The 25,876-nt window shown below is 44.1% G+C and overlaps 1 protein-coding gene across 1 annotated transcript in view; it reads left to right on the plus strand.

The window, feature by feature from the left end:
* Positions 1-10,431: 10,431 nt before the first annotated feature.
* The window catches only part of LOC109478275 (DNA N6-methyl adenine demethylase-like), a 36,851-nt gene continuing 21,406 nt past the window's right edge, over positions 10,432-25,876 (plus strand). The window contains 3 exon segments of the mRNA XM_019779733.1: positions 10,432-11,185; positions 11,941-12,720; positions 18,719-18,775. Coding sequence (XP_019635292.1) covers positions 11,959-12,720; positions 18,719-18,775 — 819 coding nt within the window. The 5' untranslated portion in view covers positions 10,432-11,185; positions 11,941-11,958.

Consider the following 25,876-nt stretch of genomic DNA (forward strand, 5'->3'; position numbering starts at 1 on the left):
CACAAAGGTTCAAGTTTTGACGATGGACAGATGTTGTGAGCGGATGACAAACGGAATGAGTGAGGGGAGAAACCACGAAGGCCGAAAGGAACATTTGGACGTGCAAGGGGATTGAAAAACAATGATTTTTGTCATAACTAATTGTTTCAAACTTTGGATGAGCGCAGTTTGAACACGCCTCCTCATCCTGACTTATTTTCTGTTGTGTTCTGCAAATATTAAAAAGTAAGTAAGTCTGCAAATATTGTTATGGGATTAGGGCGTCATCAAGGACTGGAGAACAGCCAGTATTCAGTCGTAAATTCAAACCGTGACATGGTCTTTCAAACAAGCACGATATGATCAGTGGAGTCGCGTACTGTAGTACTCCAAATGTGTCTGATAATATCGCTCAGTATATTTCTCAGTCTCTCTGTCAATCGTTAGTAAACGGTTTTACCTTAGTGTGGCGTATGCGTGACCTCGGGACACACTTACGGACTTTGTCACAGTTTGTGCTCATGTCCTGTCACGTCCAGCCCGTCTATCGATGTTTGGAGGGCCCTTGAGATGCTCGTTATGCATAGCAACGGCTTTCAGCACGTGGATTCCTGTCGATATTGGGAGTAAACTAGTAATCCGGGTAAACCCTCGCCCTCCAGGGCACGAATAATGTCCTCTCGTGGCGCTAGAGCTGTTTTACTAAGTATTTTTGTGATCCAAGGACGCACTGGAAACGGTAAAGGTGGTACATGGTGCAATTGTAATATCAACGCACCCGTAAATATTACGTAAAATGACTTAAAAAGTACATGGTAAATTGTAGTATCTAAGCAACCGTAAATTTTACGTTAAGTGACTTAAAAATGGTGCCAAATGGTGGTACATGGTGAAATTGTAATATTTAAAGCATGTTACATAAAGTGACATAAATATGGAAGAACTTTTATACATGATTTAAGCGCGCATTAGCCGGAGCGGCGTTCATGTAGTGTAACGTCATTTTACTATTGGTACCTCCGGCAACGGACCACGGAACTGACGGGGCGGTAATTGCACGCACAGGTGGTCAGTTATCATCCCGATCGACCGGACAGATCGAAGTCCTGTCTCCGCGTCAATACGGGGTCGACACGGCTCGTGCGTTACACGGCAGATCGATGGAGTACTCTAGGATAGACTTGGAGATACGTAATGGGCTAAAACGCTTAGGTCCCTTTCCACTGGATGTCATTCTGCCTGTTTTTCTTCCCCCACCCACGTGCTGTCAGACTGCTCTTTTCGGACAAACAGATAGACACACACACACACACCGATTAGTCACCCAAAACAATACTTCCGTGGCCGGAAGCTATGCAATTATTGATCTCTTTTAAATTCGTACAATTTTGAAACTGTAACATTTTTAAAATGTAGAAGTCATGGGGTACCTGGCGGAATTATGGTAGTTGTGTTATATATGCTGGATGCTGCTATAGAGATGACCACACTAGACCACGGCTTGGGCCAGACTGATCAGCAGAGACACAAGGTCCCTAGCTGTCCTTTATTAATTGACACCAGATGTGACACAAGTCCTACCCCCTACACTGGCCCCCCTTTACAAAATGTGTCGTCCTCGACACATATATACTGAGGGGCGGAAAAACAAAAACAACTAAAAACAACGAACAGCAAACTACATCAAACAAATGCTACAGTGGCTAAACGCTAATCTATAACTAAAAGTGTTACCGCTGTAATAATAATGGCCACCGGAAAAACAACAATGATAATGGGTTTGAAATTGGGTCCATAAAGTAACAGGATGCTATTAATTAACTTGGCCGACAAAAAGCAGATGTGCACATGGTCTTTGGAATTTGATGGTAAGGGTAAGACGGACCGCTGCTATACAGTACATTTGGAGCACAATAATGAACGAACAACAGGCATAACAGTAACAATTCACATACAAAACAGCACCTTTGAACTTGCACAGCGGCAAAGTTCGCATTTCCTCGAGTACTCCCAAGCGTGGGGCAGTACGGGGACTTCCGGACCGTCACACAAGGACAGTGTGATCCGGGAACGCAAAATACATGATCTTCCTAGCAGAGTCGTCCCGTAGGCTAGCATTTCTACTAGACAAGCATCATTCGCAACAAACACAAAAATACAAAGGCTAATACATGATCTTCCTAGCAGGGTCGTCCCGTAGGCAAGCATTTCTACTAGGCAAGCATCATTTGCAAGTAACACAAAGATACACAGGCTCAAGGCGGCTTGGTCGCTTCCCGTAGGCGTGCGAGCAAGGGCAAACATAGAAAACATCACATATTGTGCAACAACAAGTCAACACCACAAGAGTTCATAGGTCTTAGAAAGTTCTGTGGGTAGAGAGATACAGTACTCAGAGTTCGCAGCAAAGATCTAGCAGGTCACGTCATGACTCATGTTAGAAAGTCAGTTCCTACTCATGATGGGGTCGGTCGTCTGCGACACGAGGGCTGCCTGGAGTCAGCGGGCTGGGTTCCGCGGGCGGTCGGCGGTCGGGACGCGGCGACGTGGCACAGGCTGCTTGGGCCGGAAGGTGACGGCATGGCACGGTCTTGACGGTCTTGGGCAGGGTTGCATGGCTGAGACAAATGGCAGGTTCACGGCAGGCCTGGTGCACGGGAGCAAGGCTGGGTAGAAAAGAGGTCGTGGCACGTAGGGGTAGCGTCGACGGATTCTTAGTCGGTTTGGCCGGATACGGAGCGGCGGTCTGGTGTGTCGGGCGGCATGGCGGCTGTCAGGGGTCGAGTCGGTGTGGCCGGGTAGCGGGCTGGCGGATCGGGCAGCATGGTAACGATGGCGGCGGTCGATCGCTGCTTAGCCGAGGTCAGGGATGCTAGTCGGGCGGCATTGTCGGTATGGCGTGGGTTGAGCGCTCGAAAGCGCTGTCCGCTGCCACCAGTGTTATATATGCTGGATGCTGCTATAGAGATGACCACACTAGACCACGGCTTGGGCCAGACTGATCAGCAGAGACACAAGGTCCCTAGCTGTCCTTTATTAATTGACACCAGATGTGACACAAGTCCTACCCCCTACAGTTGTTATAACATTTGCGTTCTTAGTGTTACAGATAACTCTACTACTTGCCGCTGGCATTTGCACAAAGATTTTTTAAGATGCAAGCTACAAATGTGCGCCAAATCAATGGGTAGTTGGTTTCGATCGAGTGATACATGGAATGGTTTCACTAATGTATTCAGCTAGCAGCAGGGACACAGTGCTATGGTGAGTATTTGAAATGGCTCAAAGAATAACTTTCGCCTGTCTCCTACTTGCACTTGACCAACAAACGACCTGGGCAAAGTGAGCATCTACAGTCTAATTCTAGTAAATAACAGTCACAACACCACTTTTTTTACATATCCGCTATACAAAAGAAGACAAAACAACAAAGTATGCTTTCTAGGACCCTGTAGGCTTTCCCATGTGACTTTTTTTGTTTTAAATATCATTTTAACTATTTCTACATATTATTAGCTAACAGACACGCTATATGGATAGAACAATTCTATACGGGCTCTCCCTTCAACGACAAAGTAGCTTTTAATTCGTGGAGTAGCAAAACACTTTTTCAGTTTTCTGAGGTCTGAGAACTTCATATTGACGCGGACCATGACTTGTTAACTGTGACTGTCCAAATTTACTGCGGGCCCGCTGGATTACCTTCAAGTTCAAGTCCAGATTGTGGTCCACCGCTGGGGGGCTCGGTGATTTGTTGGACGCGGAGAGGAACGAGACGTTTCCACCAATGGCGGGTCACTGACCCGTTTGTGTGACTTGCCGCTAGCCTCCAGGCGGCCAGGATAGACTAATTTTCTACAACTTTCCCAGAAAACTGTGAGGGTCGAACTCGTGAAACCAAACAAGTCTGTATCAATGTCTGCATAGACTTCTCATACCAGCTTCGCAGGCACGCGGCGCGGCTCGGCGTTCCATTACACACCGAACGAGAATCTCTTTCTGGTAAGTTAATGGGATAACAGGGGTGCTATCTCATTAATTCACCATATAGAGAACCATATAGAAAACTTTTGGTGGTATACTGGGATAGAAGCTATCCCATATAATAGTAGTTAGCACGTTTCAAAGACAATAATTTTCAGTACTAAATTAATAGGATGAATATTATAACCAAAGCTGAACAAACGACCTGTTACACCTAACCTTAGCACGTCTAACTGTAATCTAGTGTGGATGCATATTTCAAGTCAGCAAGCGTAATCACAAAACTACTTTGTCAACTTAGTATATACTGTATTTGTGTACGATTTAAGGTTTAAAACGGTTTAGAACAACAAACTCGTGAAATTGCACGAAAATACAGTAACCTGGGATATTAACTCATCAAAGCACCTGGATTCCTATAGATTTCACCCTCACTCCTTTACGTGTGTTCCTGTGTATTCCGGTGTATACCGGTATATAGGCGGACCGAAATGTTAAAGTCTCAGGAATCCTGAGACTATATCATCTCCTGGTCTGACCTGGGTTCACATCGCGATGACCGATGTGCTCCAGCCATGGAAACTTTTAACTAGCGTCAGCGGCGTGAAAGCACGGCGTGCTTCAGGGGTAGATAGATGAACCGCAATGATACGCACGGTACCGTTAACATGTTTAGTAACGGGGAGGGAACCTGGCAATAAAAAGCGAGCCAGACTGGGTCATATTTTATCTTTTATTGTTGGTCATCATTAGTGACGGAAGAGAAGGCAGTGAATCTGTTATGTCCCCTAGATTTTTAGAAAAATCAAGATGGGAAAATGTCTCTAGCAATTGGAGTTCCAGTTTGGGAAATGAGACCATAGATTACGTTACATATAAATGATGATCCCGGGCGGCGCGGAAACTACTTGGCACGCACGCACGTTGATGAGGGAAAACGATTCGGTCGGAGCTCGTGACAGATTGGTCGCACTTCGTTCCATCAAGGTGCCCGAGGAAGATCCGCTTATTTGGAGCAGTGTCTAGACTGAGAACATCGACGTGATCGTCGTCTTCACTTGTATGAAACCCGACTTAGCCTGAAATCCAGCCTTCTTGGGGCCGCTCCCAAAAATTCTAAAATTGACGGGAAGCCATGTTTGGGAGCGCGGACCTGAAGCCAACAAGGCTGGGTTTCAGGCTAGTTTCGACTACGTGATAGGAAGAATTCGCCAATTAAGCTTATGAATAACAAGTAACGCGAGCAATTACGCTTCACGAATAATTTACCGACGACGCTTATAACGCTCAATCAGAGCGGGCCAGCTACGATTAACGGTAAATTAAGATAGCTCGCTACTCCTCACGGAATGAAAAAAGGCATTCAGACCCTCGTAAAAGTATCAAACACGTCCCCCGCCATTTTTGTATATCGCAGAGCTCCTCCAACAGAATGGTACGGCCTGTCCGGATTGGTTTGACACCAAACCACGCCAAGCGCCGCGTGGAGTGAGTGAGTGCGGGGTCGATCAATTTGATAACACGCGATCACCGCATACGCCTGATGAGCCCTGAGATCACCCAGGCCTCGCGTCGCCAGGCCTTCGGGACAAAGGTGGCGGGACCCCGGGCCGCGTAGTGAGGTAGCGATCTCATCAGCTCACCTGATGGAATCACCGAACGACCGGGTAAATGTAGCGTGAGTGGTCGGGGACGAAGATTTCCGATCGCGTGAGAGCCCGGGTGGTGCGTGAGGGCTGCCAGCCTTGTCGGACGTGAGCGAACATAATTCGGCCAGCCAAAAATCGACCAGGTGAGTGTACGTTAGGTGTCTGCATGTTGATGTGCTGTACGTGTGCGCCTGTGTTACATTACTACCGGGCACCCCCGATACATGCCCTCGTGATAAATGAATAGCAAGGGTAGAGAAGGTAGAAACGTGCGAGTTTTAACCAGCACCAGATGAAAAGTGATGGCCTCCCGCACGTAGCAGGAACACTAGGCAACCGCTGCGGCTAGCTGCCATACATACATGCTCCGCCGACGTTTGTGGTTTTTGTCACATAGTTGTGGGCGCTGTTGGACCCGCCCCTCGTCGTTGATCAATTAAAGCTGTCGTCAAGCTGTAGACATAGCGGAGTGGGATCAGTTAACCTCGCCCGGTGGGCCAGTGGGCACGCGCGCTGCAGAAAGAACGTGTTCCAGCGCACTTCCAAGGAAGGATCCAAAGTCCCTGTGACAACTAGCCTGGATGCCAGTCACGCAAGGCGACACCAACCTCTTCGACTACACTCTCAGGAAAGAAACGCATGCCCTTACTCTTAGTTCTAATAGCCAGTATCAGGTAGCTGTAATACAAGGCCATACAATTTCCTTCGTAGATATATACGGACATTTTGGCCAAGGAACCAAGGAGCTGACCTGCGTAGACCCTGGAAACAGTCTGACATCTAGGCTACCTTTACAGCCCGGCAGAGCTGTCGAATGCCGCTGTGTGTGACAGGTATCGTCTGGTGCTGAAGACTCAGGGTTTTCCTCGGCATATACTCTACTCTACGCCATACACTGCGCTGATGAGGACAACTCTGGTCCTTCAGCCCAATATACAGCCTAGTATAACATACAATATTGGCAGGTTGCCATGGAAAGTCATGATAATACCGTAGTAACTTATGAGCAAACGCCTCTAAATAAAACCACCAGTTCCGTGTGTTTTGTGAGTTCTGAAAGGATTGATTTCTCGTGTGGATTTTACAGTACACTACTAGAGTAGTATACGATTGGAAACCATTTCGTCAATGCGATGTGTACAAAAAAAGCCTAGGGTCGGTCGGCTAGCCTCTACCAGGCTTCGGGAGGCGGTCGAAAAAGAGTAGAAATCGGCCAAATAGAGAGATAGCATGCCAGGGGAGATGGTCTACGGATGGGGCAAAATGGTCTCTGTACAGACCAACTCCCCTGACATGCTATATCTCCATTTGGCAGATTTCCGGCCACCTACCGAAGCCTGGTAGAGGCTAGATCGGGCAACCGCAAACTCAATTTCCCCAGGCCTGAGGTACCTCCGCTGACTGCATCATAACACAAAACCGTCTGTCAGACAGTGGGCGCTTTTTTGTATTTTGAAGTTTACACAGTGTCACTGAGCGTTTCATGCTTGTTTTGCTTCTTTCGTCGCGCCAATGTTGCCCACACAGAGCCGTCTATCAGTGACAAGCCGACCGTACACTTGAGGGAGACAAGCTGTCACCATAGCCTCGTCAGCAGGCTCTACGACTGGGGCTATCTTATTAATGTATCAAGTTGAATTAATTATATCCCATAGCATACTGATATCTTTGAGGCAAAAAATGCGACGTCACTGACGGAAAACTGTTGCTTGTTTGTATTGTAGGCTAGTTCTGGATGAGTGGAAGTAAATGTTACTGTCAGACAGATTTTTGTCGCTTTAGTTTTGGTTATAATGTTTATGGTTGCACTAGAAATCATTTCGCGCTCTTGCATTAGATACAGAGGTTAAAGAGGATGTCATCCCTAAAATTTACTTCCCGTGGCCTTAGCGTGTTTGGACGTAGTTATAACGTGCACTACCGGAAATACAAGAGATATTCCTAATTGTTCGAGTTGCGTGTCCTCTCCTGCACGCAAGGGATTACCGGGATTGACGATCACTCACACAGCGCCACGTGCTCGACAACAGCCATTACAGGACGGCAGCTTCCTGTCAGTGTCAGTTATAGCCGGCTCACAATCACAGGTTGTCGTACGATTTTGATGCCGAACCAATGTGACAGAACGAACCGCCGACCATGAAGGATCTACGACGTCCTTTTCAGTGCGAAGACAGTTAAATTTTGTACAACACACATATATCATCGGGCTACCTCAAGAATTGCCTTCAGTTTGCAATCGTACTACGATCGTATACGACATACGTACGACCCTCGAAGCCTGGGTGCCATCCTATTTGTATGCCGTGGCTCCCATACTCGCAACCTAAAATATTTTAGTCTCGTACCCAGGCTAGTACGGCCCAGTCACATGTGTTCTAAAAATTCAACTGTTATTATTGCGGAAAAGGCTGTGTGAATCTAGTTGGCTCTGTGAAAATTCTACGGCATCACAATTGATACGATGACCTCCAAGGATATGCAACCGTAAGCCCTGAACCAGGCTATATTGATCGATCATGACATACGGTTTGTAGCTACGGTATGTGTTCTAATCTATAACAACAGGAACTTGCCCACATCTAGGCAACAAGGACCGTTTACATCACTCATCGTTTATGTAGATTAGTATCACACGGCACATTAGTATCAAATGTGGACTCCCTTTTTTCGTAATGATTATGACAAAATTACATTTGCAGCCGACAGAAGAAAAACGCTTCCGTGATGTGCCGCTTTCTGAAATCTGGGCTTTGTACTTTATTCCACACACGGTTACACAAGCCGAGACTAGCTCGGCCACGTCTTCCGGAGATTAACAGTTCAAAGCCGCACGATGAGTGCACACGCAGGCGGCGATCCAAGCAGAACCGCCAGCACCAGCTGATGCGTGGTCGGCGTTAAGAGCCGGGATTCGCACGCATAAAGAGCCTCCGCGTTCTTGGAAAATGGCCAAACAGACCAGACGAACCCTCCAACGTTTTCTACCATCGAACGGGCGCGTGCACAGCATGCAATCATATGAGAATACAAGTATTTGACGAGCATATGCAGCAACGCCTCTCACACTCCTTCCACACTTACATCACTTCAACAAACCGTTTCTAGGCACTTCCAGCTGTTCCTTTCTAACCTTGTTATTTAGTATCCTTTTTTTTTCTCATATAAGGTAGTCTGACTGTGACTTATTTTATCGACCTCTGACCTCCAAATGTGTTATTTTAGATGTGTACATATATTTACTCGGCTAATTGGAATGATATAGGTTCTTATGATCATTTTTTTGTAATTTCACACTGTTGATATTATGTGCCCTATATGTTTTGTCCTTATGTGTTGACTCTCTAACATCAGCTTTGCTGCCTTGAGAGTCAGTGTAATGTCTTGTTGCATTTTCAATAAATAAATAAACGCTCTCATTGGTCGAGCCGCTAACTGCCATGCTGTCATTGGTAACAGTTAGAGCTGATGATTGTGATTTTGCGACATTTAGTTCGTCTTTCTTCTTGCGCATCTTTTAAGTAGCTTTGACGAGATTTCCGAAATTGTTCTTCACCCTAATCACTCATCTTGAATGGAAAGCTGTGTGCGAAAGCTTAATACAGAACTATCACACATTGTGAAGAGTATTTTCTCCGTTGCTATGATGATAAAACATCTCTTGTCGCTTATGTGTTCTTTATATACATGGCCAAAGTGCACGCGGATGTAAATTTCAAATCGATAGACCAGTTGAATTTATATTAATGCTTCCCCATTATGAAAATAACGGGGAAACAATAGCCTCCTTAACAGGCTTTGAGGTGGCTCACAAGAAATATAGTGCCCAGAAGTGATATCAGCAAGCCCGGCCCATAGAGCCTGCTTAGGAGTCTAGGAAAAAGAGGATAACATCAAATGGTGGAGGCTTGGAGGTAGCCTGGATGCCAGACATATAGCACACTGGGCCCATAGTAATATACATCCACTGAGATATTACTAGTACTTTGGGCCCTGTATGCTATGGGATCCTATGGGTCTGGCCTCCAGACTAGCTTGGAGGGAATCTTGGACCTAAAAGTACCGTCCATTTCAGAAGCCTCGCTTAGCAGAATGGTATTCATTTTGTATTTCAGTAGGAACACTTAAGTTAGAGTAACGATCTGTTCACGTGGAGCAGTGTGAGTGGGAGAAAGCTCCACGCGCTAACACGCATATCGACCCCGACCGTAATTAATCCGGGATCGGCGGGGAAAAATCGATCCGTCCCTACGCACTACCAGACACGTATTGAATGGGCAAATAAGGGGATAGTTTCGTATCCCTAAGGGACGGCCACACGGCAAACATGAATTATTCAACCAATCGTTTAAGGGACGATTGGTCGTTTTACCGTAAAAACCGTACAAGAGACGTCATCTAGAATACCCCAGTGCTACTGTAAAATATATATAGTGTATAGTCTCAATGGGATTGGCGTTAAAATTAAACTGCTATACAAATCGTATTTCTAAACCCACGAAAGAAAAAGATTACATAAAATCAACTTCATTTGTCCGCTTTTCTTTATTGGGTCTTTTGCCAAAGGTAAGGCAGACATGTTTTTTGTCTTCGTAGGTATATCGTACTTCCATGAAATGATTCGCGGACGCTTCCTTCAACAACGGAAGCTAGAAACAGACAAATTAAAATGCCAAGTCGTACAATGTAACATGTTGGTAATATATCATAGTGAGTCAGTCGCCGTCCGCGAAATTCAGCGAGATACGCAGATTCAGAAAATGGCGCGAAAAGACCGAGGCTAGAGTGAGGTCATGTTAGTAGTGCCCGCCCGCCTGGTGCGAAGATTTACTAGCATTAGGGCAGTAATCGATCACAGTGCTGTGGAGGGGCCTTTTGTCGTGTTGTCTGTGTCACGAAACGCGCTGGTTTTCCCTCCACCGGACCCGATCCACATCCCGAGCCACGGCCACGGTTCCACGGACACCACTGACGGGAAGAACCGGAGGAATCTTGCGGGTACTGGTGAGGGATCTCAGGGTAGAGTGCGCACGGCGACAGCCAATGGTTCCCTCCCCCCAAAGGGACGTGCCATGTCAACTAACTACTTTGCATAACCTCGCTTGTTGTAAGGGCCGTTTTGGTCGACCCACCGTTGACAACTCGACGTCACCCTCGTAACTTGTGCTTGTACACGGACTACCCTGACACGGCCGGGATCACATATAAGTACACAGTTATTCCAGGACTGCCAACAAATCAACCAGGCTGGACCGTCCTTGGGGAGACTTTGTCGGTCGGGACTACAGAAAGTCACCGACGGTTTCTGAGTGACAGCTTAGGAACCGCGAGACGCCGAAGGACCGTTTATCAATGGACAATATTCGACGTGTAGAGCGGCCACGCGGAACCAAGTCACGGAATATCGGCGATCCAGTAAAGATACGGGAAAACTGCACAGTACAAGGCAGTAACTCAAGTTTCCAGTTGGACTTTAACAGATCGTGAAGACGGGACGCCATTTGTTTTGTAGCGGATGTTGTCCTACAGTTGGATTTCGAAAAGACACGTGCCCAGTCCCTAAAGTTGGAGTCGTGAGTATTATTTATTGTGTAGGCTGTGCGATATGTTTTACAGTGAACTGCCAGCGCGTGCACGCTTCACAGTTTTTGCAATTTGCAACCAGCTCCAATATAATTGACAAGTAGGTGTTAAGCCATAAACAGCAAGTAAGTATAAAGAGGGGGCGTCTGAAATGAACGTGTTAATTCGTCAACAGATTAGAGGGAGGCGCCAGATCGTTTCGTCCTTTCCGGTAGAGGTTTTTAATTTTATAGACTCCCTGGTCGGACAAAACACATAAAATTGTACCATGGGGTTCTCAGCCGTGGATCTAAACGATCTAAGTTGCCTTTGCTACGCCATTTGATTTGTTGTCAGAAAAAAAAAGCGGGCCCGCCTGACCTCATGAATTTCCGCCCTCCCTAGTAAAAGAGGCTGACATGCCGCCGCAAAAAGCGATTAATTTGTAAGGCAAGCCGCAAAATCGAAGCCTCAGCGCTAGAGCCAGCGTTTGGATTACCGATCCCTTCGTATCGACGTGCATTTCGCCTGAATAAATTATATCCCCGGCGTGCTTCGTGTGGGAAAGGCGACCCCGGGTCCGACTCCAGGCTTAATTCACAGATCGATCAGTAACTGCTCATTGTTTTCCTCTGCACGCTTCTATTTGCCAGAGGTCAGGATGCTAGACGTTTTGGCTGAGCGCCAGTGTCTGCGGGCTGGCGGGGTGACTGGGAGTTGATACCAAGGCTTTTGTATCACGTGCGGTCTGTTGGTTATATTCCAGGTCTGCCTAAGGTGAAACATGGGCGACATCCACGGTAGGCCAGATGCGACCAGGACAGAGAGTATGGTGGAGTCACTCATCCGCAGGACTCTGCTGGGGGGAACAGGTGAGGAGGCTGGCTCCCAGGGGAGTTTGCTGAGAGACCCGCCCCCAGGGAGCGTGGAAAAGGCCATTCACCTTGATAGAGTCATTCTGAATGCAGGTCGAAAGATCTCTGGGAGTGTGACACCAGGGGAGAAGGAGAACAGTACGCGAGCTGCCCCTGAACTTGGGAACGCCAGCGGCAGGATGGAGAAGTTTCCCAAGGTTGCGCAGGAAGCAGTGCGGAAAGCCTACCGGAGCAAACCTGCCAGCAAGAGAGCCAGGGATGTAAACAAAGGTGCGATGGAGGTGTGCCCATTACCTACTGACCCTGGTATTTCCCAGTTGGAGGAGGGCCAAGTGGGTTCTACTACAGCTGGCAGCGATGCCGTCTCTCCTGGGCAGCAGTCAATAAAACTGGAGATCTCTACAGCCTCCAGTAGTAACAGTACTGGGTCTCCCCAGTCGGAAAGCACAACGTCTGTCACCAGTCCAACAAGCGAGGATTCTTCTGCCACCAATCAGAGGAGCAGGGTCAGCAGCCCTATCCTGTCTGCCCCCAGGAAGAAGAGGAAGAGGTGTGGGGAGTGTGAGCCGTGCACCAGGAAGGAAAACTGTGGCGAGTGCTCAAGCTGTAAGAATAGGAAGACTGGGCACCAGATCTGTAAGCTGAGAAAGTGCACAGAACTCAAGAAGAAGGTGAGTTTGTGGTTCTTAAATTCTGTCTATGTCAATACTTTTTGGTCAACATGTATCGAAAGAACACATGTCCTTATCACATGTCATTTTTAAAAGACTGCTTTGTCACTTCCTGTCTCCCTGAATATGCTGTACTGTGTGATTTAGGTGAATGGCAGTGGCAAATGTTGATTGTGACATGTTTACCCTTGGTACACAAAAGGTGTTGTGGGACAGTAGGACACCGAGGGGTCAGGAGTACTTACCCGGTCACATTTGTCATAGGTCATTGTGCGATTTTGACTTTGACGTTGTAAGTTTTCAATCGGGCTGTGACAGAAACAACAAGGATCTAGGACTAGGGATCGGTAACAAGACAGATTAATGTTGTATCACATATGCAAGGAAGTCCTCAATTTGTGATCATATGATGATCATATGATGCATATGACCACACATGATGGGCAAAATTGTCATAACATGCTTAATTAATATTCGTGTGTGAGACCACGGAAGTGTTGATGCATTTAAGGATAGGAGAGAAATAGCACAACAGAATGGCAGAAAGAATCGTGTGTTAAGTTGTACGAACCTGACATCAACAGCTTCTTATAATCCCATAAAAAATCCTCTCCATATTGTTCTTTCCCAATGAATTTTTCTTCATCCTGAGAATTACATGTTTTGGTAAAGTTCATAGGCATTTTGTCCTGCTGTAAAGTGGTCATTTGTATGTGTCAACTGCAATACCATGGGACGTAAGTCTCCCAGCGGATTGTCAGGCTAATCCTGTCTCTGCTGTAAGGGTCAAGGTCAGCGTCACACAGGGCAGGCACTACATTTGGGTCAGGCAGGGGGGAACCGTTATCCACAGTGGGGAGGGAGGAGGTTTTGAGATTGGACTATTTTAGACATCATTCAGTTGAAAACTATTTTCTCATCCGGTATGAAAAGTATAGTGAAAGTTTATTGCAAATACATGCCCGAGGGCTAATTGCAGTTACAAACAACATAAGAAAGAAAATACAGTGGTATGTGAGACTATATCTACGTCTAGCATTATACTATATTCTACAACATGCATGGTACTAGATTTACTGGGTTTGACTTCAAGTTCATATTTATGCCAGAGACCACTAAGTTTTAAAAAAAGGTGTATTTAAGGAAATGCAGCATCAGTAATCTCTGAGTACTGTAAATCACTTTATGTTTGTAGGAGCAAAATTTCGTGGTCTGCGGAAAATGGACATATTTGAGGAACTATATGTTCATGGTGGCGGCAGGGGAAGAAAAAAAAAGCAATTGTTCATGGTAATGACAAGTTTGCAGTGATGTGACCGCGAAAACTGCAAATATTAAAGTACAGTGAAAGAATTGTGATTCACAGTGTACAAGAACCTATCTGGTAGTTCTGTAGCATGTGCTTCAGACTGAAGGACATAAAGGACTGTCCCTGTGATGTAAATCATGCAAAAGTAGGTTACTACAAATCTCCCATGAGTGCACTGTTACAATCAAGCCTTCTTGGAGGTAGAATAGATTTCATGGGAATTATTCATTCAATGAGACGAAAATAAAAGTGGATTATGCTGGTGTGGTACTTTTATAAAAGGCTTTGGTTGTACATGGTAGACTACATGTAGTCCAAGGGACACCACTACAGTACTAGAACCAGTTCTGTAATTTGACTTACACATCCAACCTCACCAGCAGAGGTTAAATGGGTTTGAGCCCCGCTAGGGTAGGGGGTTGCATGGATCCTAGTGGGTAGGGATATACAGCTGGCAGTCCTGTATATGGGAGAACTTTAGGTAGGCATCAAACCTCTGCATGTAAAAGAACCTAACACATTCATTAGATGAGCTTGGCTGAAGAAAAATGTGACCCTCTGGCTGGTGAGGTGCATTATCCCACTACATGTAGCTATTCAAAAGCTTTATGCTTTGCCTTATAATATTCTAGAGGACATTTACTTTTAAATTACACTTACAGTTTACTTCCTGAAAGCACATGTATGCCTTTGTCCATTTCAAGTAAATGGTCCCTTTAATGTCTGTTCTAATTTTACACTGGACACAGGTGAATGAACACCTAGGTATCTGTCACTACCTCTATGTTAAATGGAGGTACAATGTATTGTTTTTGGTTTGTATGTTTGCCTCATCTCTTCCCGAATATGTTTGGTCAGATGTTATGGATGGATCGTGATGATATTTGATACATGTTTGTGGGTAGGTCTTGGAACGACGAAGCTCAAGGAGTACTAGTATTTTGGGCCTCCTGGTAGCTCTCTTTGGTACTGCAGCAGATTTTTCTATGTCAGAGCAAGGAGCTTTAAATAGTAAGTGAATCAAATTTTACTGTCTTTGGTCTTATCTGCTGCTTGTACAACTGGTGTCTTGCACCAAAAGGCAGTTTACTGGATATGCAAAACAAACAAATGTTGCACTCACCAATGATTGTATTTCTATTTACTGGCAATGATCCCTGAACTGAACTTTTTTTAATCAAGAAACGTAGATGTTTGTAGTAAAACGCAATGCTAGAAAATATCTAGAAATATTGAGGATCCGTTTCTCTGCAGTTCCAAATGAAACCACAGGTGGGGTGACTGAGCCTTTGCTGGCTGTGGTGAGACTTGAACAAAGATACCAAAGATAAATTGACCATTCAAAAATGTCCTTCCATACTTATGTATTACCCAACAGCCATACTGATTTGATTTATTAATTTTTCTGGTTATTTTTCATTATTTCCATCCTTAAAACTTCATTATTTCACTCTTGTTTTTAATGATTTGCTCAAACCTAAGAAGTGACCAATCCCTTTCCCCTTATGATTACAGGGACGAAAAAGGTCACTGTACAAAATCATTTATATCCATCCACACTACTTTTTTTTACTGAAAACTTATTTTTACTGAAAACTGTAATAAAACAATAACAATACAGCATGCATGCATGTTGTCATGGTTTTGGTGTTACCCATAATGCCCCACATCTACAATGTACCAGCATGCAATAGGTCAATCCGTGAAAAGTTATCTGCTGCAGCTTTAAGTTTTGTTCCCTTTTCCTTGGATAGAGAGCAGCTATTAACTTAATGAATCTGCCATTAATGAGTCCTGGTGTGGCCATTGTGCTGGCAGTTGAAAGACGCTTGTGCTCCATTAGGTCTTGCTTTTTTGTCTACCGGTGGGGCATGGGGTTTGCCTATGGTGACCCATTGATCTGGTTGTATCCTGTCTCCATAGCAGTTACAAGCCTGAGGTATAGCACTCGAACAGCCAGCTTTTCTGTTGGTCAGCAAACTGGCGGACAAGAAGAAACAGGGCAACAAAACATCTGGTCATTAAGGTGGACACATGCAGTGTAAAACTGGAGGTACACCAAGGGTCACACAGGGTGTCAAGGAGTCAAGGAAAAAAAGCATCGGACAGTTGGGCAGTTTGCACTTTGTGTACTGTGTCATTTTGGGTTTAAACCAGATGCTAAACTGTACTTTCTAGAACCACTAAGTCTTATTAGTCAATTAGTCAGTTGTTCTTCTTATATATTCTTGATGTCTATGTCTTTTCATGAGTGAGCAGGAATGATTAGAATCTGAGTCTTATCAAGATCCCAAATTAGAGCTCTATTTTAGAAGACGCAAGGTTTCAGACTGTACTAGGCAATGACAGTAGCTCTTATTAGACTTAGGGTTCCCATGTCTCGTGACGCATGAGGCTTTAGTCTTGTCCAAAAAGCCAATAATCGGCCAGGTAAGTGAGTTGCACTAAGGGTAACATTTTTAGAAGGACTAGCAGAACTCTGTGGTGGCCGAAACTCTCCTGGCAAATTTTTCTTCCTTTTCGTATTTTGCTATTTTTCAGTCCACATTGATAGTCTGGTGGAGACTATAAGTCTGCGTATGTTGTTGACTGGCTTGTTTCTCTGCCCAAGGCGCTGTATAATAGCTCGTTACTCTGCCACTAACCTGTCCCACAAAACAATCCAAACACGTGTCTCCTTGTTAGGGTGGTGTGAATGTAAGCAAAGTGACTGCACTACGTAGTGTCTGGGAACAAACCACCTCCCAGAATGCGCAGAGTCGTAACCTCGGTGCATGGACCGGACTAGACCAACCCACGAGCCTTACCTCTACAAGCAGTCACTTTGTTTGCGCTCTTAACCACCAACAAGGCATGCCTGACAAACGGAGTGTCTCTGTGATAAGTGGTCGGGGAATATTTTGGAGGCCTACCTTGACCTTATCTTGACCTACGACCTTGCACCCCTTCGGCGTTGACAGTGGAATAGTCCCAGACAGGGGTTGCCCTTTGGTCATCCAGCCAACCCAACTGGTACAGGCGGCAAGAGCAACACTAAACACCAGCGCAGTCCTGGGGTATCACTGACAACCTTTCTAAACATAGAAACTGGGTGGGTAAGGTAATGGCTGTTACATCTGACCTTCAGGCATCATGGGACTTTTCAAAAATGAGCTGGGAGGCAGATGTCCGCATGTTTCTCCAAGACCTTGAATATCGCTTAGGCCACAGCAAGTAAATTTTATAGATGACATCCACACATTGATTTTGAATAGGAATTTTTTCCCACTAGTAATGGTCAATGGCACTAGTTTCTTAGCCTTGAGTGCTGTTGTAGTAAACCAGTCTATCACACTAGCATTACTTTTTACATTCCTGGAATAATACAGGAATAAAAGTTGTTGATATCATGTTTTGTTTTAATTCCTGTTATAACTTATAGTCTCTATTTTGACTAGTTGTGTTTTTTTTGCCCTTTTTTGTTTGCTCATGATGTCATCTATACAATTAACTTGCTGTGGCCTTAACACTATATGCCTACCTGCCTAAATGCTTAAGCACTATATACCGGAAGTGAAGCTTATATGCCCTAGATATGATTACTTACACACTAATGATATAGAGAAGGTCACGAAGTAAACAAAGGTAGCGAAAATGGAGTACTAACTATCCGATAGAGGGCCTGTCAATATTTCACTTTAAGGTGCACAATCAAATTTTGTAGTGTAGTTGATAATTTGGCAGAAATTCTATTTTCTTTCCCGAAATTGCTATTTATTTTACTCAAATTTGTCCCAAAAGAATCATTTTCATTACTTGTTTGATATAGATTCTCAGTATACCTTTGGCCATTTCCTAAATGTGTGTGTGTAAACCCCCTTCTACTAGAATTTGTAACTGAAAACAGCAGAGCCCTATTATTCCAGGTATATCTAATGTTCCTAATAGTCACTATGCTATAAATGCACAGAAAGTATCCCTCAAAGAGGGACTTTCTATCTCGAAATCTACCCCCTGACAGAATGGTATCATCTTCCTGGATATGCTTTAGGTGATACGCAGGGTCTCCTTACTCCTATAAAAGGAATGTATACAAATGGCAGCCAATCAGGGAGCAGCTCTCTGTTTGGCTATTTGCAGAGGGTATTGGCTGACATAATGGTGGCCTGCACAGTAGAGTGGTGAAAATTAATGGACAGCTGCTGGGGCCATTGTGCCGGAAGATGAGGCCAGAGTGAACTGTAGGTTTTTAACTGGTAAATTTTTAGTGCCTTCCAACTGTTGTACAGGACTGAGCATCTTTGTAGTGATGTGGGGCCCTCGTTGGTTCCTTTGGTTTGCTTTAGAAAGGGTCAGGGGGATGTGCCGGGGCCGGCAGTAGCCATCTTGGAAAGGTTGCCCCTAAAGCCCCACCAAGGATTTTCCCATGACACTGGCATGTGGCAGCTTGGAAGTCCGGAGAGGAGGTTTTAATTTTGATCTGTGGGTATTGTCTTTGTGTTCCAGGGAACAAAATTGTTAGATTTTTTTTCTGAATGGTAAAGATGTAACCGAGAATGTTTTGTTTGCTTTGTGTGTGGCAAAAATATTTGCTGTAGAGTGCAATATGGTTCCACAGAGGGTCATCTCGTGCACAGAATGCATTGTGTCCACAATGCTTCTCAAATTTTCTGTTTTCCGTCAGTCTTAAATGTCTGTTTTTCTTTTCAGGTTGGGACAACAAGCAGTGGCATGGAGCAGAGGACAAAGAAGGCTCAGACAAAAACGGTATTGTCCTGCTGTATAATTTTGTCCTTTATTCGCAAAGTTTTCCCATTGCTTATGACCGTGCTGGTAATTTATCATGACCCCATAGGCTTCCCCCCTCTGGATCCACCTACGCCTGTGGTTGTACGTAAGCCAGCATTGTTGTTCCCACACATTATATTTGCTACAGATACTGATTAGGAGATGTCAACATTTGCTACAGTAATGAAGACTGACATTACCAGTATAGAAGCGTCCTATATAGGAACCCACTTCCTCTCAATGGGCCCCACTGGAGCTTTGTAATTTTGATTTTGTGTGGGCCCTCACACTGAAATTTGAATTGTGTAAAACAATGTACCAGAAACATGTAGAATATTTGATGTCTTAAGGTTGCTGAAAGATGAAATTAAGCCCTAGAAATTGTAGAATATGGCCGATCTATTGTGAAGAATAACATATAGCATGATTTTTCAATACTCTATGAATACAGTATGATTCATGTGTAAGTCTGAGATATTTTCTACCGTTGGATGAGTTGTGTCCAATTGTTCACTGTTTATTGATGACTTCCAGCATGTCTCATCAATCTTGCAAGCTTGCCTAGTCCTTGTAATTTGAAATCAATGACGCCCCGCAAGCTACTATTTAGGATGTATAATGTATACAGATCCAAACATATCGTTGTATATAACTTCTCTTCCGGCATTCGTGTATAAATACTAGCCTTGCTTATGCGTCCAGAACCCTCTTGTTTATTCATGTGGTGAATCCGGAGCTTCTTTTCTTTTTTCCTGTCCATGCGGAGTCCAATTATTTCAAGGTCAGCCTTTCTTTGTGGTCAGTTTGACTTTTTGTGACAAAAGGCTCTTGTCTTTCTAGTGAACAGTCATTTTTCAACAGGGTGGTGGACACAATGAGAGCCATTCTAGCCCTTTGCCATTTTTTACCCATTTTAAGGCAGAAGTATTGTTCTGTTTGGTGGATCGTAGTTAACGTTACCATGCTTCCAAGGCAGGGACACACGGTTCACTATGCAACCATGCTAGGTATGTAAACCCGGCACAGAAAGATCAGTAGTGGCCGTGAGAAGGCACATATTATTTTCATGTTCCAGTTTGGCAGGGCTGATAATAGTTGTTGACCTGGATCAGAGGTAAACTAATCAGACTAGCTTCCTCTTCCTGGCCATTTACATGTGTAATCACAGTAATGACCTGGCAGTTTTCAATTTACCTGTTTTTTGTTCGAACTTCGCCTGAAAAAAAAAAAGTGCCACCATTTTGTTGGTAAAGTAAATGAATGGAGCATTACCTTCCACAAGGAATAATGTTTATTCTTTCATAATTATGGAAAATTGCCACCAAATTTTGAGGCCCATAGGTTTGGCTTCCTTGTGTCCAGGCAAGACTATGGAATTTAGAAATACTTTCTTTTACTGCTAGAAAAGAAGGACATTGGACATATGGAATAATGATATTTCCACCCAAATATGGAAACATGAGTTTTATGGGGACCCTGGGCTAGAGAGCCCATGGCAGGCCATATAGCACATGCACTTGCCCATGTGGATAGTGGCTGTTGGAAAAAAAAGCAGTATGGTTACATCCAGGCACTCATACAAGTGCTAATGAAGCCAGGCTCAGGCATTGTTTGTGTTGTGAGGGGCTTGGAAGCCCTGGGGAGGCCATTATTGTCTTGGCTCTAATGTTGTACAAATACTGCAGGCGTGAAAGCCTGTTGTTCAAGGTGATTTCTGTCTGAAAGGCCACTGGTAGTGCCCCTCCTATCTCAGTATCTTTAGTGAACTGCCATAAACCACTGCCAACTGTCCAACTGTGGGTCTTTAGCAGCCAGCTTGATAATGTAAACAGCCCCCTTATGAGGCCCCACCTAATTAATGCAGAGTGTGGCCTTTCAGGGGGAGGCTCTGCTCATCAAACCAGAACATGTTGAAAACCCTGCATGAGGATCACCTCTCAGAAATACATGGCAAGTATTTTACTGGTCCTTTTGTCCAACCCTATATTGTATAGTTTTTGAAAATTCCAGGATATTTGTTTTGTGCTGTGGGGTTGGTTTGGTGGGGAAGATTCAACAAAATGAGGGGATTTTTTTCCTAGGTTAGGATGTGGGCCAGCAGGTCCAAGAAAAAATGGCCTGAAAAATCCAACCTTTGAATGCAACAGTCTTGCAAATTGTATGCTATTCAATGTGCCGTTGCCCATAGATGTCTTTGAATCATTTCCCCCCTCAGATTACCTGTATTTAAAGAGAGCGCCCCGTTTTTAAAAGCATGAATGTGGATCCTGAAACATGAGACACACCGGTGCAGTGGCACACCCTGGAGGGGGATTTGGTTTTGTTTGAGTTCGATATTTGCACAGCATGTCCAAAACATTGCTTTGTGGGAGTGTTGTGACTTCTGCTTCTACAGGAAGGCCAACACAGGTGAGGGACACTAAAATAACAAACTGGAGGTTTCAGAAGACTACCATAAAGGTTTAAGGCTTAGAACTACATAGCAACAAATACAAATGCAGTTAGAATATCAGCAAGACCAACTTAAACATTGGTCTCTAGGATTTGAAATGATATCTAAAGTTTACACAATGTAACACTATGAAATACCAATCATATTCACAACTATACCATATCATGTGAAATGGTATATATTCTAGGATATGCTTGCGACTATAGTTGTGGTAGCTTTCTGGATATTGTCTGTACTCAGCGTACTGTCTGTGCTATTCTGGTGTAGTAGAGCATAACCAGATTCACTCGAGTTACTTTAGCAGTACAAAGGTTGTGGTTTCTGATAAGGGAAGGAAAACATTGCAGGAGGAGCTTTGAAATTCCTGTTGAAAGAAGGTTGAATGAGGATGTTTCAGTTGTGTTCACAATGGCTTCATTAATCCAAAATTTCATTGTGGCATGATGTTAATAATTGTCGTAATCCCATCTAATTTTGGTAATCCATAAAGTAGTTATGTTTTATGTCATATGCTTACTTCGTGTATTTTCTAGTTTGTTACTTCTTGCTTGAAAACTAAGTTTTACTTTGGGAAACACCACAGAAGACATGAATTCTGAGTCTATGTTGCTCGCAAGATGACAACTTGTGCCCTTTCGGTAGGCCTGTAAGCAGTATATAGAAGGTAGGATTTCCATGAAAAGTGGAATGGAAACTTAAGTTAAAGCTAGCTGTTGTTGCACTCTGTAGCCAGGTGTCTACCTGATTGCAGTTTGGGTCATACATACATGCAAACAGTAAGTTGCGTTACATTGCTGTGGTAAACAATGTCAACCATATGTTAACACAGCGGTCTAAGTCGTGCTGATAAATTTCCGCGGTATCGACTGTTCAATCCCATAAGGTATAAGATTCCAGTCCACCACTTCTCTGTATCAAACCTTAGGTCGAAAGGGCACCTCACGTGTCTGTTTCCATTGCCGAGGAGCTAACAAAGTGCAAGGGGTTGTTGGCCGAAAGTGACGCCATTATGGCCAATCCTTTTTCCATAGGCAAAGTGCCAGTGTCCTCAAATGACCTCACATGAAGTAGGTCAACTCGGCTGCTCCGACAACATCAACCGAGGGAACAACGAACTACCACGTGTCGTTGTTGTACACGGACCAGCGTGTCCTTAGTCAGAGCTTGTTCTATCTTTTCCCAAAGCTTACAACGGTACAAGAGTGGGCATGGCAAAAGATATAAAATGCAGAACGGCGAAAGTTTGGCATCTTGTTAATTGTACTCGTGGTCCTGTATAATGCAAGGTATTTAGCGTCCATTGAAATGTTTTTCCTTAAATGGGTTTGACTGTTGCTACTTTTTCAATGAGCAAATGCTGAGATTCCCTTCACCTGAGCATGACTGTACTGAAATTATAAGGAACAAGGATACCATACGCGCAACATAATTTGAAACGCAACAGATTTTCGTGCCAAACAAATATGTCATTATAACATTCCTCCATGCATTGAAGTCATCTTTGACTGGGTACATTAACAACTCACAGGCATACTTTGAGTATCAGTTGTACCAAATGTATATTTTAGCATCACAAGTTGTTCTGAAAATCTTACAAACATCCTAAATTTTTTTGAGTTGAGTAAAACATAGTTGTGTAACGTGTATGTTCAGAGGCTTGCAGATCTGTGCGAATACGTTTTTCTTAAACATCACAGAACTACTAGATGCATAGAATCCAATGGAAAGTTTACAATGTCTGGATGATACGACAGCATGTTGTTACTGCTTAATCGCACTTAATAACAACCGATGCGCTAATGTGACAGACCCGTTTTCTGTGGGCATCGTGCCAGTGTCCTTAAATGACCCCGTGTGAATCAAGTCAACTGAGCTGCAACGACATTACGGACCGTGCGAATGCTGACACCTCTCTTGCTGGACAATACTATCCAGTGATAAGTCTTCATGATTACTTGAATCGCACCCTTTCCTCATCTGCAGATCTAACTTGTGGCATCAATGGTCGAGTTTGGTTTGGCTAGCGCGCATGGGATCAAGCAGTCACGGGTTTTGATTCCTGGCTAGGTGTCGCGTCCCTCGGAAAGGCACTTAACTCCACTTTCCTCACTGCGCCCAGGTATAAATGACAGTTTGGTGCTGGATGTGGAAGTAGAGGAGTGAATACTGACTCTCAAAAATGGGATGGGATCCTTACCTTTCCTTATGTGGCAATGACCGACACTGAGGAATAGAGGTGGTGTTGTGCTGGTTACTGTGCCAGCGTTGCAGCCGATAGCATGCCTATATAAACATCAACGGAAAAGACTACCGATAGTCATAGTCACACTTGAATTGGCAGTGATATTGAGACAGAGAACTAAGGTCATAAAGAGAATGGTATTCCATTTTTTTTGTGGCTTGTGGTACTATGAAAGTCACTTAGAAACAAGCCTGCTATTCACTCCCTCTGTAAGGTCCATCATATCATTAGAAGGTATTGTGGAAAAATACCTAGGTCTTTCTGCTAAATTTTAGATAAGATTTTATATCACACATGAATAGGGTTCACTGTTCACTCTTTCCTAATACTGGTGAAGTGTTTTGAAAAATCTATGCAAAGACTGGCCTTTTTTTGATAAGATATGTGCCCCCCCTCCAGCTATGATTGGAATAACCTGAGCTCATGACTATGCAGGAGCAGGGGCTGGGCAGGCTGTGTGATCTATTGGTGTGACGTCATGTCTGGGTCATAGGGCAAAGATCCAGCTGGCTTTCACAGGGAAAGGCCAAAGTACATCACAGAGGAAGGCTGCAGATGTTGGTAGATATTGGAGCGAAGCCTCTTCAAGGATTTAAGCTGCTTAATGCTTGAAAACATATAGCTACAGAGAAACGTGAGATATACCGGTAGTACATAGCTTGAATGGACCATGTAAACAAAAATTGGTTAACCCTAACCCCTGTACTTGAGAGGGTCCTGGCGTCCTCACTCCAGGATGTAAATAGAGAATGTTTGTTTACTTATCTTACAATGTTGTGGAAAAGACATTTTTTCTGGATTTTAAAAGTTGGCATGTAAAGCTATTTTTAGGGGAATGATTATGATTATAAGTAAGGTTAGCAATTCTTTTCATCGGTGCACTTTATGGGTAAGTTCTCCATAAAGGCAGGCATGTACTGGAGGTAATTTGAGCAGCTGATCTGAATATGTGTAGTCTGGAAACAGGAGTTGTTGTGACGGGAGATTACCCAGCGGTGGGGTCAGAACCCTGCAGTCTGAATGTGGGCTGGGTATTTCTGGTTGTGATGTTAACACTGGTATGGAGGCTGGACAGACACCTAAAAGAGGGGAGGCATGCCAATCTGAAAGAGCATCAGATAACCGAGAAATGTTCTACATCTGGAGCCAAGACTGGCAGGGCCTGCTGTCAGTCAACTCTTGTAATATTGGTAGCTCGTAGTGGGCGGACATCAGATATTGCCCCCAACATAAGAACATAACCTCCACGTGTCACCTCTAACTTATGGCAGTCTCATGTCTACTTCAATTATAGTACCCATTTATTTCTTCCTCTTTAAATTTTAGAAACAAAATCCCAACAGGTTTCAGTCACATGAAGAATTTTTTTTTCGTTGACAACATCCAACAAAAATTTAAATGGATTCTTACTATGCATCATGGTGTATGAAGCGTTGTATGTGAAGTATATATGTGAAATATGACAATTTGTAAACTCAGACTATTGAATAAATGTAACTGTTTGGATGATATGCAAACAAGCCTAGCTTGTATAGTAGATTTGGGAGACAAGTCTTCAAAGATCTTTGCATGTCATAGATGACCAGTGCTCCTGCATGAATGAGAACAGCAAACCATTAACCCAAGCTATAGAACAGTAATTAGACATGACTACAGCCTTTCTTCATCTCACCAGCCATACAGATTCATGTGGCCGCCATCAGAGGAAACTGACCTTCATTGTATTTGTAATTCATGGCCATTGTTCATGTAACTGATAACATTAAGCAAACTAAGGACAGAAATAACAGAAGGTGAGCATTTGTTTACTAGTCCATTCAGGCCAGGGGCTGCACTGGGCTCATTTGCATTGATTGACAGCTAGGAAAGAATGGAATCACTCAACCCTGTGACCTTACTAGGCCTTTGGAGACCCCAGCCTGGTGCACATATTATTTTGTCTGCCCGTTTGTCTGGTTGCGTGCAAACCTTTCCAAGAGAGGACTGACTAACTAATGTGTACTGCAATGAATGCAAAACCTTTCTCAGAGCCAGAGGGGACTGACTAACTAATACCTACTGCAAGAAAAAGGCAAGTAAATTTTTAGCACACTGGTAGACATTTTTACAGTATTCAAGCAACAGTTGTCCCTTGCAAGCCTTGGTTACAGATCCATAATCCATGTTGGTTTTGTGTTTCGTCTTGAAACCATAGATTCTGTAGATTGTAGCCTTAGGGAGGGTGTTTTGAACAATGTTATTCAGAAGCAAGACATATTTGTGAGTGTGCTGCTTAGAATGTTGCAGGTGGTCACTGTAAACACCATCAGTAAACATTGTTGGGCTCTGGAAAATCTTTTCCAGGACTCAGATAGTGAGGGTGGTGTGGCAACAGCTGTATTGTCTT

Source organism: Branchiostoma belcheri, unplaced genomic scaffold, assembly GCF_001625305.1.
Source record: "Branchiostoma belcheri isolate BF01 breed outbred unplaced genomic scaffold, Haploidv18h27 scaffold43, whole genome shotgun sequence".
Taxonomy (NCBI): Eukaryota; Metazoa; Chordata; class Leptocardii; order Amphioxiformes; family Branchiostomatidae; genus Branchiostoma; species Branchiostoma belcheri.